Genomic DNA, 15387 nt, shown 5'->3' with positions numbered 1-15387 from the left:
CCCTGAGTTATGAAAGTAATATATGGTCATATATATTTTTATGTGTAGAAAAGGTAACTCAGCAGAAATCTAAGATAAGATGAAAACAGTTTGAATCTGTACACCCAGAGACAATTACTATTAATATTTTTGGTGTACATTCTTCTAGAATTTTTTGACTTTTTTTTTTTTTTTTTGGCTTTTTGGGCTGTACTTGTGGCATATGGAATTTCCCAGTCTAGGAGTCTAAGTGGAGCTACAGCTGCCGGCCTACATCGAAGCCACACAGCAACGTGGGATCCAAGCCGCATCTGTGACCTACACCACAGCTCACAGCAACACTAGATCCTTAACCCACTGAGCAAGGCCAGGGATTGAACCCACATCCTCATGGCTACTAGTTGGGTTTGTTACCACTGAGCCACAACGGGAACTCCTTGACAATTATTTTTAACAAACAACTATATACTGTTGTAACTTGTATTTTTCCCTTAACTGTGAATTGTATCTCAGTTATTCTTAGGTTAATGAGTAGATTTTAAGGCCTACATTCTATTGAATTAAACAGATATGCCATAACTTGTCTAATAATGGTTAGGTTTGTTTGGTAAATTTTTTTTCTTTTTTTTAGATCTGCTGGTGTGGCATATGGAAGTTCCCAGGCTAGGGGATCAAATCGGAGCTGTAGCTGTGCCGGCCTACACCACAGCCACAGCAACACCAGGTCCGAGCCATGTCTGCGACCTACACCACAGCTTGAGGCAATGTGACTACACTGAGCCACAATGGGAACTCTGTTACACTTGTTTTATAGTAATTATTTGAGATTTAATTTGCACCTGGTTTTTAAAAAAAAATTCTGTGATTAACCCCGAATGTTTATACAAATCTTTTCTCAGCAAACATTTTTTTCTTAAGAATAAATGCTGAAATGTAGAATTGAGTCAAAAGACATAGCCACATTTGAAGATTTTTGATCCACATACCAAGTTGATATCCAAAAAGGTGATGTAGCAATTATAACAGCCCTGCTAGTGTGTGAAAATGCCACTTCCTCAACTTCCCTACCAGCATAATTCTTTGAGGTGAAAATGGTGTGTTATTTTAAATTTTTTAATTTCTTTGATTTCTTTTAATGAAGTGAAACATTTTTTTTGTATATTTATTGGCTTTGTATGTTTAAGATCATTAGAAAACTTATTAGTTCAATATGACTTTGGTAAAATGAGAAATCATTTTGTATTGTAACTTAACTGCCCTAATACATACTTTTTATAATTTGCATATCTTTTTGTTTTGTTTTATTTAATTAATTAATTAATTAATTTATTTATTTATTTATCTTTTTGCCTTTTCTAGGGCCGCTCCTGCGGCATATGGAGATTCCCAGGCTAGGGGTCTAATCGGAGCCGTAGCCACTGGCCTAAGCCAGAGCCACAGCAACATGGAATCCAAGCCTCATCTGCTACCCACACCACAGCTTATGGCAATGCCGGATCCTTAACCCACTGAGCAAGGCCAGGGATCGAACCTGCAACGTCATGGTTCCTAGTCAAATTCGTTAACCCCTGTGCCACGATGGGAACTCCTATGTATCTTTTTAGATAATTTTTTTTTTAAGGGCCCCACCCGCCAGGGATCAAACCCACATCCTCATGGATACTAGTCGGGCTCGTTACTGCTGAGCCATGACAGGAACTCCTAGACACTTTTTTTTTTTTTTTTTGGTCTTTTTAGCTATTTCTTGGGCCGCTCCCGCGGCATATGGAGGTTCCTAGGCTAGGGGTCTCATCAGAGCTGTAGCCACCGGCCTACGCCAGAGCCACAGCAACTCGGGATCCGAGCCGCGTCTGCAACCTACACCACAGCTCACGGCAACGCGGGATCGTTAACCCACTGAGCAAGGGCAGGGACCGAACCCGCAACCTCATGGTTCCTAGTCGGATTTGTTAACCACTGCGCCACGATGGGAACTCCATCCTAGATACTTTTAAATATCAAGTTTTTCTGAAGTTAAAGACAAGTGTAAATTTTACTTAGAAATATATGTGAAATCTACTCAAAATTATCAAAGGAAACTCAGTATGCTGCAAATTAATCACTAATACTCAAAGTGTCTTCCTTAGAGATGACTGTAATATTTAATTCTGTTAAAAAGAGAAAACCTTGTTAACAGCTTGTTCTAAGGAAAATTGAAAAGATTGACTAGTTTTGACTTCTCCAGCCATGTATATCCTTGTTTCTTGTCTTCCTTATGTTGTTAACATCCCGTAAGAAACGAAGAAATAAGCAGTACCCACAAAGTAAACTGTAAAGATTTTTTTTTCCCATTGAATCTGGAGGGGAAAAAAAGACTGCATGGTACATTAGAGACTTATTAAAATGTGTTATTCCCTATGAACTGGTAGATTGACGGCTGCGCCTTTTTTTAAAAAATATCTGAAGTATATTTTAACTTTTTTAGGTATTGAACATAGGGTTAAAAGTTTTAATGTTGCTCGTGGACGTGGTTTGCCGAAGAAAATCAAACGCAAAGACCGTGGAGGAAGGACCAATAAGGGGCCTAATGTGTTTTCAGGAACAGATGACTTTCAAGAGGTACTGAGAATTTACATATAATGAGGATAGGAGCATTTCCATCTCTTATTTGGCTGCAAAGAAAGCATTGTGCTTTTAATGCTGCTTTCCTAGTAAATGAAAATTTTCCAGTTTAGATCAAATGAGTATAGTGAATTCCCAAAAAAGAAGTATTGTTTATATTAGTTAGGATACTAGGATACAGTTGCAGGATTAGGTGATGTTTGAAAGCATCTCACTTACTTATTAGAGTTGAAGCTCTAATTAAAAGTAATTAGAATTCTAATTACTTATTAGAGTTGAAATCATTGAAAGAGAAGAAAGGAGATATAAATGGTTGGAAAGATGAATTCATGAACCATGTGTATACTAGATATTGAATACATAAGTGTTGAATTGAACCAAACTCTAAAACAAGTACATTTCAACCTTGTAGTGACTTTGGATTAGAATGGCGCAGTTTCTGTATTCTGCCATTGTTCTAGTAGAAATTTAATTGAATTATACAGAGCAAAGGTGGATCATTAAAAGCTGCAATCTTGGAGTTCCCACTGTGATGCAGTGGGATCGTTGGCGTCTTGGGAGCGCTGGGTCACAGGTTCTATCCCCTGCCAGGCACAGTGGGTTAAGGATCTGTCGTTGCTGCAGCTGTGGCTTTGGTCATAACTGCGGCTTGGATCTAAATTCCATAAGCCGCAAGGCAACCAAAAAAGGGGGAAAAAAAGCCGAAATCTTGATTGATAGAAAAGGGATAATAATATAATTGGAAAATGCCCAGTTTTCTTATCTCTGGGTTTAAAGATATGAATGAACAAAGATGTCTTAATATGTACTTCTTCTTATACTGTTTAGGGAGTTGTTAACAGGTGTGACCTAAAAAAAGAAGTTCAGGCCCAAATAAATTTGTGAAACCCAGCACACACTGCTTTACTTTTGGGGATTTTCAGTCAGCATTAATGATTTAAAGCCTGTGAACAGGTGTGGCATAAAGAATCCTGTTTTGCTTTGTTCAATCTATTATTTTCAAAATTTACTTGACTATGAACTCTCTTTTTCCCACACACCTACTTATATTCATTCTTAACTCCCTGTTCCATGGAATAGCAGCTTTGGAAACAAGCTTAGACTTTTTGGGTGATTATAACATGCTTGTCCATCTTTCTAGACACCTGTAAACATCTAGAATGTACTGCTTTCACCAGACCAAATTAATATGAATGGTTTCTTTTTTTTAGGGGGGGCTTCTTAAAAAAATTTTTTAATGATTTTTTTTCCATTATAGTTGGTTTAATATGAATGGCTTCTAAGTAAGCTTTCTTCTATATCCAATACTTAAATCCTATATGTGAAAAAAAATTAGCTTCTAAGCAAGAATGGTTTTGAACAAGTTACTGCCTATCTCTGGGCTTCAATTTGCTAAATTTATAAGATTATAGTATTCAATTAACTCTTAATGGCTGTGTCAATCACTGACATTTTAGTTGTTTACAGTTCACTGTGTTTTCCTGGACCAATATGAGTATATGTACATATTTTTAAAAAGAACCTCTAAGATTATCTGTTTTCCTGGTATTCTTCGTGGTACTTTTTTTCTGAATTTTTATAGGATAATGTATATTTCATCAGTTGTGAGCACTGAGGATCAGGTTTAAGTTTAGCCATCTGTTGTCTCAAGGGTTTGTTATGAGGCAGTTTCCTATTTTCAGTAAATTGTGCTTTGCCCTCCATCTTATAGCAAATTGAGGGGAAATGGAAAACTGATATCAAATCAGAAGAGCAAATAGTAACTAAGCTCCTACTGTGTGCCAGGCACTGTGCATGCTAGGTGCTTGAAAAACAATGCTGTTTTACAGAGCTCACGAATGGAAATCTTTAGTGTGACTAAGCATGATACTCTCTTGTCACTCATCCTTCTTAATACTTGTAGCAAAAGTTGAATAGGGGACTGGGGAAAATAACTAAGGAAAGCAAGTAGGACTGTGAGTTTTTACCATATACTACCTTTTCTTAATTTTTTAAAAGTTAAAAGTTACATCTTCCTTTTTTCCTAAAGAAAGTACAAAATAACCACACATGAAAACAATCTATAATTGTTTAGAGCGCCATCTAGAGACATACACTGTTAAAGATAAGGGTATATTCTTTTTAGTCCTTTTTTCTTGTTTTATATTTATAAACTGGGATCACTTTTTCACTTGGTAAGACATTTCTTAGGTCCTCAAATTATCTTTCCATCCCATGATTTTTTAATGACTGTATAATATTCTACCACCTAAATGTATCATAATGTGCTTTGTTTGGGATGTATAGAGTATTTCTCTATTGGGGGGTTGTTTGTTTTACTTGTTGATAATTATGCAGTAGTTGTTTTTGTAAATAAATTTTTGTGGGCCTTCCTGATAATTCCTTCAGAATAATCCTGAAAAGTATACACAGTATGGATATTTTGTCTTCTGTCAACAGTACATGGAGTGCATATTTTATTATATTTATTTTATTGTTTTATAGGGCTGCACCTTCGGCATATGGAGGTTCCCAGGCTAGGGGTCACATTGGAGCTGTAGCTGCCAGCCTACACCACAGCCACAGCAACACAGGATCTGAGCCACGTCTGTGACCACAGCTCACAGAAACACCAGATCTTTAACCCACTGAGCAAGGCCAGGGATGCTAGTCGGATTTGTTTCCAACAAGCCAAGACAGGAACTACCGCATATTTTATTATACCTTTGCCAAAACTGAATAGTATTGTTAGTTTTCAAGCTTTTTTAATTTTGTTTTGAAAAATGTAATTATGTGTCCTTATTAAATTAGAAATAAGTTTCTTTGCAAATACGGGTAGCAGTAAGCAGTTTCCTAGAAACATCTCTCTTTCCAAATAAATCAGTAGCCTCAGGATGTCCAGACTTCTCCACTTTTAATAATCAGTGTGTATTGCTTTCTAGATCCATTTGACTATAAATTTTAATACATATTTAATACTTTACTTGTTACGTTGAAATTTTTTTTTTCTCTTGCAGTACAGCAAACCAGGGAAAAAATGGAAGGTTATGACTCAGGAATTTATTAATCAGCACACAGTGGAACATAAAGGAAAACAAATCTGTAAATACTTTCTGGAAGGGAGATGTATTAAGGTAAATTTATAAGGGGATCGTAAATCATTTTAACTTCCAAAATAATTTTTAAAATTTAAAGTCATTTTTGGAAGGTGATTCGTTTTTTCGTTTCTCATATTGTTGAATTAAAACTGGTTCTTCAAAATGTATCTTGTGTGAAATGCAGAACTCAGTTATATTCTGGGACAATAATATAACTTGCTGAAATTAGATTTTATTTAACAGAGACATAATGTTGACTGTATGCCAAATCCTGTTCAAAGTAGATTACTAATATTGAATGTTTTAATCTTTACAGTGACACAGTGAAATGTGGTTACTGTTATTATCCCCGTTTTAAACACGGCCAGGCCAGGAGGTTAGTTAAGTCCCCAGAGTAGCTTAGCCAGAAGTAATGAGCGCTGGTGGAACCCAGCAGTGCCCTCTGATGTCATGGTCACTATGCTGCCTCTCTGCACAAAGCCACCTCCACTATCCTGGCATAGAATTTTAAGGGATCATTTGAATTATTATTAGTTCATTATTTAAAGACTGGAGATGGGGTTGTGGGATAGAAATCCTATAAAATTGGATTGTGATTATCATTGTACAACTATAAATGTAATAAATTCATTGAGTAATAAAAAAAAAAAGCTGGAGATGTGACGGTAGTTCTACCATGAAACACCGCAGTGAAAATTCAGTTCAATGGCTTCTTTTTTTTCTCTTCCTTTCTACTTTTTGTTCTTTTATTTTTTGTGAACAGGGAGATCAATGTAAATTTGATCATGATGCAGAATTGGAGAAAAGAAAAGAGATCTGCAAATTTTATTTACAAGGATATTGTACCAAAGGAGAGAACTGCATATATATGCATAATATCCTTTATCAAAATCATGTTAACCAAAATATTGAGGTTTTCAAGCATCATCTACAACCTAGAAAGCCTAGTTTGGTTTTAAATTTAAGATAACACAGTATATAAACTAGGACTAGTTAGCCTTTATACTTCAAAAGGGCAAACTGAGTTTTTTGGGGTTTTTTTTAGGAAAATGAAATAAATTCCCTTTGGAAAAAAATCTTTGAAATAAAGGTCTTTTATATTTAATATACTCAGATTATAAGTATTTCAAGAGACTATGGTTCCTGAAGGAGTAGTTGGCAAAATATTTATTTCTGTGGCTTTATTATTTACTTAGGTTCATGAGCAACAAATTATCTTTGTTGAAGATTATGAAATCAGTCTTGTCAAATCTTACCACCAGTGATAAACACTGTATACTCTTCCCTATGTCTCTCTTTGGAAATCTATGTGTTTAAATTGTATTCCTGCCTCTATCCATATGGTATTTCATTATACGTGATCTCGCTCTCTTTCTCCACATATGTTTACACACACGAACACACACACACACACACACATCTTTTCATGTTGATCCCCACTCCCCACCACCCAGAATATCCAGCTGGTTATTCACTACCATCTATGACTAATGAAGCTCTTCCCCACTGATTTGAAACTCCATCTTTATCACAGATGAAATATTTATGTATATGTTTTGTTATAGACTTTTTGTTTGGCTCCATGGATCTCATTGCCCTCATGTCTGTTGCTTTGCTTTGATTATTCTTCTGCCATGCCAGCACACTGTGATATTTGGTAGAGTCTTACATTTATTTTTCTTTCTTTTTTTTTCTTTCTTTCTTTCTTTTTTTTTTGTTTCTTTAAGGGCTGCACCTGAGGCATATGGAAGTTCCCAGGCTAGAAGTCTAATCAGAGTTGCAGCTGCTGGTGTACACCACAGCCACAGCATTGGCAGATTCAAGCTGTGTCTGCAGTCTTCACCACAGCTCACAGCAATGCTGGATCCTTTAACCTTACATTTATTTTTCAAGATACATTTTTAAATAGTCTAGACTAATTTTTTAAAAGGGTAAAAAGAAAAGAAAATGAAAAATTCTTATTTTTATAGGTCTGAGTATAAACAATGAAATCATAGAAGTACTGGAGAAAATACATAAATGGATTCCTCTATATGCCTGGAAAAGAGAAAACTTCCCAAGTATGACTTAAAATCCAGAGGCAATAAAGGGAAAACATTGAAAATTTTCATAAAATTTTTAAAAAATTTGTATAACAAAACACTGACATAAACAATGTAAAAGATAAATAATAAAATGGGAAAATTGTTTGTAACTTATATCACTTACAAAGAGGTAACAGCCTTAATCTATGAGTTTCTAAAAATTGAGATGAAAAATGGATCAAGAGATACAGATAATTTACAGAAAGAGAAATACAAATGGCTCTAAAACATGACAAGATACTCAGTTCTGTTCATAATAAGAGAAATGTAATTTAATCTATGCTAAGATACCATTTGTAGCTATCAGATTTGCAAAACTCCACGGCCCCTCCCCAACACCCAAAAATGTGGCAGCAAAGTTTATTGGCAAGGCTGTTAAAAACAGGTACACTCAGGAGTGTGGCTCAGCAGATTAAGAACCCAACATGGTGTCCCTGAGGATGCAGGTTCCATCCCTTACCTGGATCCGGCTTTGCTGCAAGCTGTGGTGTAGGTTGCAGATGCAGCTTGGATCCAGTGTTGCAGTGGCTGTGGCGTAGGCCGGCAGCTGCAGCTTCAATTCGACCCCTAGCCTAAGAATTTCCTTAAAAAGAAAAAAAAAAAGAGAGATACACTCAGACCTTGTTGGTGAGAATTCAAAATGGTGTACCCCAGCCTGATACAAGGCTCACATTCAGTATATTGTATCATAAATTTAAATAGTTTTGAATGGTCTAGTGTCCAACATATTTGTAAATATTCGTATTTCAAAATAAATTCGCTCTTTGAAATGTAAAAAAAAAAAAAAAAAAAAAAAGCTGTACCCTCATGGAGGAGAACTTGGCAGTGTCTGGCAAAATCATACATGAATCACCCTTTACCCTAGCAGTCCTACCATTTGCAAAGCCTGATGAATCAATGGTTCTGGGCAGTGATTACTGATGGCTGCTAAAATCATTAGGTGAAAGATTGATCAGAAACTTTGTAATTGATGGATTGAACTGATAACACCTGGACCAACTTAATCACTATAACAACCAGGCACTAAATGCCTCTTGATATGATGCAATAGGAAGTATTTCATTACCACCTATGACAAATATTTAAATTAACAAATGATACAGTAATAAAAAGGGAAGGGAATTTATAGAGCTCAGTAACGGAAACTTGAGAGAGATGTCAACTAGATGCAATTTGTGGATCATGTTTGGATCTGAATAAATCAATTATAAAAAGACATTTTTTGAAAACAGTCTGGAAAATTTGTATATTGACAGGTTATTAGGTGAAATTAATGCATTAATTTTTCAGATTAATGATAAGATTTTGATTGCTAAGAAGAATATTCCTTATATGTTTGAAATAAATATGGTAATGTTTACAGATGAAACACATCTCTCCAGTGTTTGGAGGGAGAGTACTGAAGAGAGTATTAGGAGTGGTATAAAAATTGGTAAAAATGGTAAAAATTTTTGAACCAAATGGTAACAGTTGTTGAACCTATGTGGCCAGCATGAGGGAGCTCATTTATTATTCTTTCTTCTTTTGGTATATGTTAGATAATTTTCAAACTAACTTTTTTTTTTTTTTTTTTTTTTTTGTCTTTTGTTGTTGTTGTTGCTATTTCTTGGGCCGCTCCCGCGGCATATGGAAGTTCCCAGGCTAGGGGTTGAATCGGAGCTGTAGCCACCGGCCTACGCCAGAGCCACAGCAACGCGGGATCCGAGCCGCGTCTGCAACCTACACCACAGCTCACGGCAACGCGGGATCGTTAACCCACTGAGCAAGGGCAGGGACCTAACCCGCAACCTCATGGTTCCTAGTCGGATTCGTTAACCACTGCGCCACGACGGGAACTCCTAACTTTCTTTTTAATCTAAGTAATCTCACATTTCAGGGATAACTATGATAATAGTTTGGCATGAAGTCTTTCAGACTTTTTCTATGCTAAGGTATATGCGTGTAAGTGGATCTATTTATGTGTGTATATTTTTACATAAAATGTTTTATACAAATGTGATCCAGCTATGCTTGTGAAGACTATTTTAAATTAACATTTACATCTTTATTCATATGAATTTTATTTTAATATATGATGTGCAGTAAGCATTTAATTTTTTCCAGATGGTTAACTCATTGTCTCTTCTTCATAGGTGAAAAATTTCACCTTCACCAGATCCTAAATTTTCCTGTGTACACAGTCCTGTTTCTATGCCACTATTAGACATGGTGCTAGTTTCCTCTCTATAATGTTTTATATTTACTAGGGCAAATACTCCTACCTTCTTTATCAAAATATTATAATGAATTAACCTTATTCAAGAAGAAATTTCTTTTTCAGATTTGACATACTCCTTTAGAAACTAGACACCTTATTGAACTGTTTCTGAAAGATTTGTCTATTCTTATATTTTTCCCCATAGTCATGTCATCTGTAAATAGTGACAATTTTACTTCTTTCATGACATTTATAGCTCATTTAATTTCAGTTGTAGTGGCTTCATTTCCAGAAAAAATGTTAAATAGTCATTCTGGCAGTATAATACATGTTTCAAAGATAATGCCTTCTTGCTTTGACTTGTGGCAATAATTTTAAGATAGATTTTTTAAAAAATCAGGTTAAGTAAATATATCCTTATTTTACTGAGAGTTTTTAAATTAAAAAAGAGTTTGGAATTTTATCAGTCGTCTTGTTTTTTTCCTTGTCTTTTGTCTTTCTGGGGCCACACCCACAGTATATAGAAGTTCCCAGGCTGGGCTGTAGCCGCCCTACGCCAAAGGTTGCAGCAATGCCAGATCCTTAACCCACTGAGCGAGGCCGGGGATGGAACCTGCATCCTCATGGACACTAGTTGGGTTCATAACACGCTGAGCCACAACGGGAACTCCTCAGTTGCCTTTTATATCTTCTAAGTTGATCATATTATTTTTCTCTCTTGACCTTATCAATGTGATGATTACAGTAATAAATTTCCTAAAACCACCCAGAAATTCCCTGAACATACACCACCTGAAAATGGTATATTTTTCACTATACTTCTAGATTTAATATCTTCTTTATAAGTTTGTCTACAAGATTAACTTGTGGTTTTCTTTATTGGGATATTTGTCTTCAACATGACATATCAGCCACCTTTATTTTCTTCATAGGTATAAGCTCTTGCTGCAAAAATTTACCTGCTCTGTATAATATCTTATTGTGTAAAGTAATAGACTTTACATAATTAAACTATTATGGTATACATTTTTTCTTCAAAACATTTCATAGTTTTAATAGAGTAAGGGAAACTTTAAAATTTTTTTGAATGTTTTGTTGTGTAATTAAAATATTTAATCTTTTTTTTTTTTTTTTGTCTTTTTAGGGTCACACCTGCAGCATATGGAGGTTACCAGGCTATGGGTCCAATCAGAGCCATAGCTGCTGGCCTACACCACAGCCACAGCAACACCAGATCCAAGCCGCATCTGCGACCTACATCACAGGTCATGGCATCGCCAGATCCTTAACCCGCTGAGCGAGGCCAGAGGCCAAACCCGTGTCCTCATGGTTTCTAGTCGGATTCATGAACCACTGAGTCATGATGGGAACTCCCAAAATATTTAATCTTAAAATTAAAAACCAGGAGTTCTTGCTGTGGCGTAAAGGGATCAGCGGTGTCTCTGCAGTGCCAGGACACAGGTTCAGTCCCCAGCCCAGCACAGTGGGTTAAAGTATCTGGCTTTGCCATAGCTGCAGCATGATCACAACTTTGCCTCAGATCTGATCCCTGGCCTGGGAGCTTCGTGTGCTGAGGAGCAGCCAAAAAGAAAAAATATATATATTAAAAATTAAATAAATTATTTGATGTGATTATAGAAAATTTAGTATAATGTATGGTAATAACGCCTTATTGACTCAGCAGTTGTGTTTTTTAGGTTTAAAAATATGAGAGAAATTCCCATTGTGGCTCAGTGGTAGAATTCATGAGGACGAGGGTTTGAACCCTGGCCTCGCTCGGTGGGTTAAGGATCTGATGTTGCTATGAGTTGTGATGTGGGTCACAATCCTGTGTTGCTGTGGCTGTGGAATAGGTCAGCAGCTGCAGCTCCAAGTTGACCCCTAGCCTGGGAACTTACATATGCCATGGGTGCAGCCCTAAAAAGACCAACAAAAAAGTTTGATTTTACTTGGTCGATTCCTTAATGTTTTTATTTACATGAATTTCCATGCAAGTTCTATCATAGTGGAGCAAAATGTTATCAAGGAGACAACTGTAAATTTTCACATGATGACCTGACTAAAGAAACAAAGAAGCTTTTGGACAAAGTAAGTTATATTTTTGTATCTTTCTTATTTATTAGGTCTTTCCACAGATTCATTTGACTTGAATCATGTTTTAGAAATCATATTTTATAAAACTCTGTTGAAAAATCAAAGACTTGTTAATTTATGTTTTATTCTCTTAATGTGTTAGAAAAACAGGAATATTGAACTAAGAATTAAGAATGTTTTGTTCTTGTTGTTCTACCATTAAAAAAGCTAATTTTTTCATCCAGTCCTTCATAAATTTTATTCTCAGTTGAACTTTTGTTCAGATTCAGTTTATTTATTTACAATTTAATTGAGATAGACTGGCATATAGTACTGTATAAGGCGTACAGCATGATGATTTGACTTACATACATCATAAAATGGTTTCTGCAATAAGTTTAACATCCATCATCTCATACAGATAACAAAATTAAATAAAAATGTGATGAGAACTCTTAGCATTTACTCTCTTAACAACTTTCATGTATAGTTTATGCAGGGTTCATTATGTTTACCACGTTGTACATTATGTCCCTAGTACTTATTTATTGTATAACTTGAGTTTGTACCTTTTTCCAGTTCCTCCTTCCACCACACACTGCCTCTGGTAACCACACATCTGAACTTTTAAAAAAACTGATTTACTTTGTGCAATATCCTTTACCTCTTGGAACTTCATGTTCTTTATAAAAAATTAGCTCTTTCTGATCTATTTCAACTTCGGTATTATATTTTTCTATTAACACTTCTAGTTTACTCAAGTCTTCATGGTTTTGAATGTGAGGAAGAAAGCTTGTTTGGAAATAGTGATCTTTGCTGATTATTTTTAGGTGTTGAATACTGAGGAAGAACATGCAAATGAAGATGAAAGAGAATTAGAAGAACTTAGAAAGCGTGGCATAACTCCTCTTCCCAAACCACCACCCGGAGTTGGGCTTCTGCCAACCCCACCTGAGCACTTTCCCTTTTCTGATCCTGAAGATGATTTTCAGGCAGATCTCTCTGATGATTTCAAGAAAATTCCATCTCTTTTTGAAATAGTTGTAAAACCTACTGTGGATTTAGCACAGAAAATTGGGAAGAAGTAAGTTAAATTTTTCAAAAATGGTAGCATTCCCCTGTAAACGTTCTTATTAAGAAACTAACTTGGGGAGTTCCCATCGTGGTGCAGTGGTTAACGAATCCAACTAGGAACCATGAGGTTGAGGGTTCGATCCCTGCCCTTGCTCAGTGGGTTAACGATCCGGCGTTGCCGTGAGCTGTGGTGTAGGTTGCAGACGCTGCTCGGATCCCGTGTTGCTGTGGCCCTGGTGTAGGCCAGCGGCTTCAGCTCCAATTAGACCCCTAGCCTGGGAACTTCCATATGCCGTGGGAGCGGCCCAAGAAATGGCAAAAAGACAAAAAAAAAAAAAAAAAAAAAAAGAAAGAAACTAACTTGTATTCATGTCAATTATATAATTAAACTTAGGTAGAGAAGCAGACATCTGACATGTATACCAGTTGCTATTTCGCACTTCCTTTTGTCCCCACCCTCTGCCACCCACCATCAGTGCTTTTCTCTAGAGTCTCTTTTTTTTTTTTTTTTTTTTTTTTTTTTCTTTTCTAGAGCTACACCCGTGGCATATGGAGGTTCCCAGACTAGGGGTCTAATTGGAGCTTTAGTCGCCAGCCTACACCACAGCCACAGCAACTCCAGATCCGAGTCTCGCCTGCAACCTATGCCACAGCTCGTGGCAGCGCCAGATTCTTGACCCACTGAGCTAGGCCAGGGATCAAACCTGCAACCTCATGGTTCCTAGTCGGATTTGTTAACCACTGAGCCACGACGGGAACTCCCTCTAGGGTCTTTAATGCAGCTTCAGAAACCTCTCAACACGTGTTAACCCGGAAGAGCACTGCCAGGCGATGGAACTGGCATCCCTCCCTCCTTGTTATGAGGTGGCATTATCATTGATAATACCTTCAAATTGTGGGTATATTTATTCTTTTAGAGAAGTATCTCTTTGGGCTAGTAGAGGAAAATCTCTAGGTAAACTGGATCCAGGTCTGCATTTTCCAGCACCACCATTCCAGTCCTTTCCTGCATTTCCCAGGTCTGTGCACCTGGGCTCTAAGTCCCATTTATTCTTTTAACCCTGAACACTTAGGGGAGCAATGAGATCTCAGCAAGTGAGAAATAAGAAATCTATAGCAAACATCACAATGGAGTTCCCGTCGTGGTGCAGCAGAAACAAATCTGACTAGGAACCATGAGGTTACGGGTTTGATCCCTGGCCTTGCTCAGTGGTTAAGAATCTGGCATTGCCGTGAGCTGTGGTGTAGCTCACAGACGCAGCTGGGATCTGGCATTGCTGTGGTTCTGGCGTAGGCTGGAGGCAACAGCTCCGATTAGACCCCTAGCCTGGGAACCTCCATATGCAACGGGTGCAGCCCTAAAAAGACAGAAGACAAGGAAAAAAGAAATCTATAGCAAACATCGCAATTAATGTAAACCATTAAAAATTATTTCTGGGAGTTCCATTTGTGGCTTAGTGGGTTAAAAACCCGACCTGTATCCATGAGGATGCAGGTTCGATTCCAGGCCTTGCTCAGTGGGTTAAGGATCCAGCATTGCTTGAAATATGGTATAGGTCACAGATTCGGCTTGGATCCCATGTGGCTATGGCTGTGGTGTAGGCTGGCAGCTGAAGTTCTGATTGGACCCCTATCCTGGGAACTTCCATATGCTGCAAATGTGGCCCTTAAATTATTAAAGTCAAGAAGATAAGTATGTCCACTATTTGCTAAATATTGTAGATTATATCCTAGTCGATACAAAAAGGGGAAGATACAATAGATATAAAGATTAAAAATAGAGTGGCGGACTCATTATTTGGGCAGTTTCGCTTAGTAAACCCAGAGGAATCAACTGACAAAGACTATTGTAAGTCATGCAGTTGTTCCTGGTGTCTGAGGAGGATTGGTTCCAGGAAATCTATGGATATCAAAATCCATAGATGCTCAAACCTTTATATAAAATGGTTAAACATTAGTGTATGACTTTCATACATATTCCCATATACTTTACATCATCTTTAGATTACTTATATTACTTAATATAATACAAATCCTGTGTAAATAGTTGTTAAATACAAAGCTGATGCTATGTAAATAGTTGCTGGCATGCGGCAAAATCAAGTTTTGCTCTCTGTAACTTTCTGGAATTTTTCTTTTTGAATATTTTCGACCTGCAGTTGGTTGAATCCACAGATGTGGAACCTGCAAATATGGAGGGCCAGGTATAATTAAATTTGTAAGATGTCCAGAAAGAAGAGCAACATTCAAAAACTAAAATTTTTTTATATGCAAGCAATAACCAATTAGATATTGTAACAAA

At 36.8% G+C, this 15387-nt stretch overlaps 1 protein-coding gene across 1 annotated transcript in view; it reads left to right on the top strand.

The window, feature by feature from the left end:
* The window catches only part of ZC3H6 (zinc finger CCCH-type containing 6), a 62735-nt gene that overhangs the window by 40303 nt on the left and 7045 nt on the right, over window positions 1-15387 (top strand). The window contains exons 5-9 of the mRNA XM_021087025.2: window positions 2444-2577; window positions 5577-5693; window positions 6421-6532; window positions 11917-12026; window positions 12842-13095. Of these exons, the coding sequence (XP_020942684.1) occupies window positions 2444-2577; window positions 5577-5693; window positions 6421-6532; window positions 11917-12026; window positions 12842-13095 (727 nt within the window). The remainder of the gene's footprint in view (window positions 1-2443; window positions 2578-5576; window positions 5694-6420; window positions 6533-11916; window positions 12027-12841; window positions 13096-15387) is intronic.

The sequence above is a fragment of the Sus scrofa genome, chromosome 3 (genome assembly GCF_054392235.1).
Source record: "Sus scrofa isolate SSC_HxYL_T2T_F1_AM1 chromosome 3, Sscrofa_HxYL_maternal_Yorkshire_Landrace_v2.0, whole genome shotgun sequence".
NCBI lineage: Eukaryota > Metazoa > Chordata > Mammalia > Artiodactyla > Suidae > Sus > Sus scrofa.
This window is presented reverse-complemented; position numbering and strand designations above follow the sequence as displayed.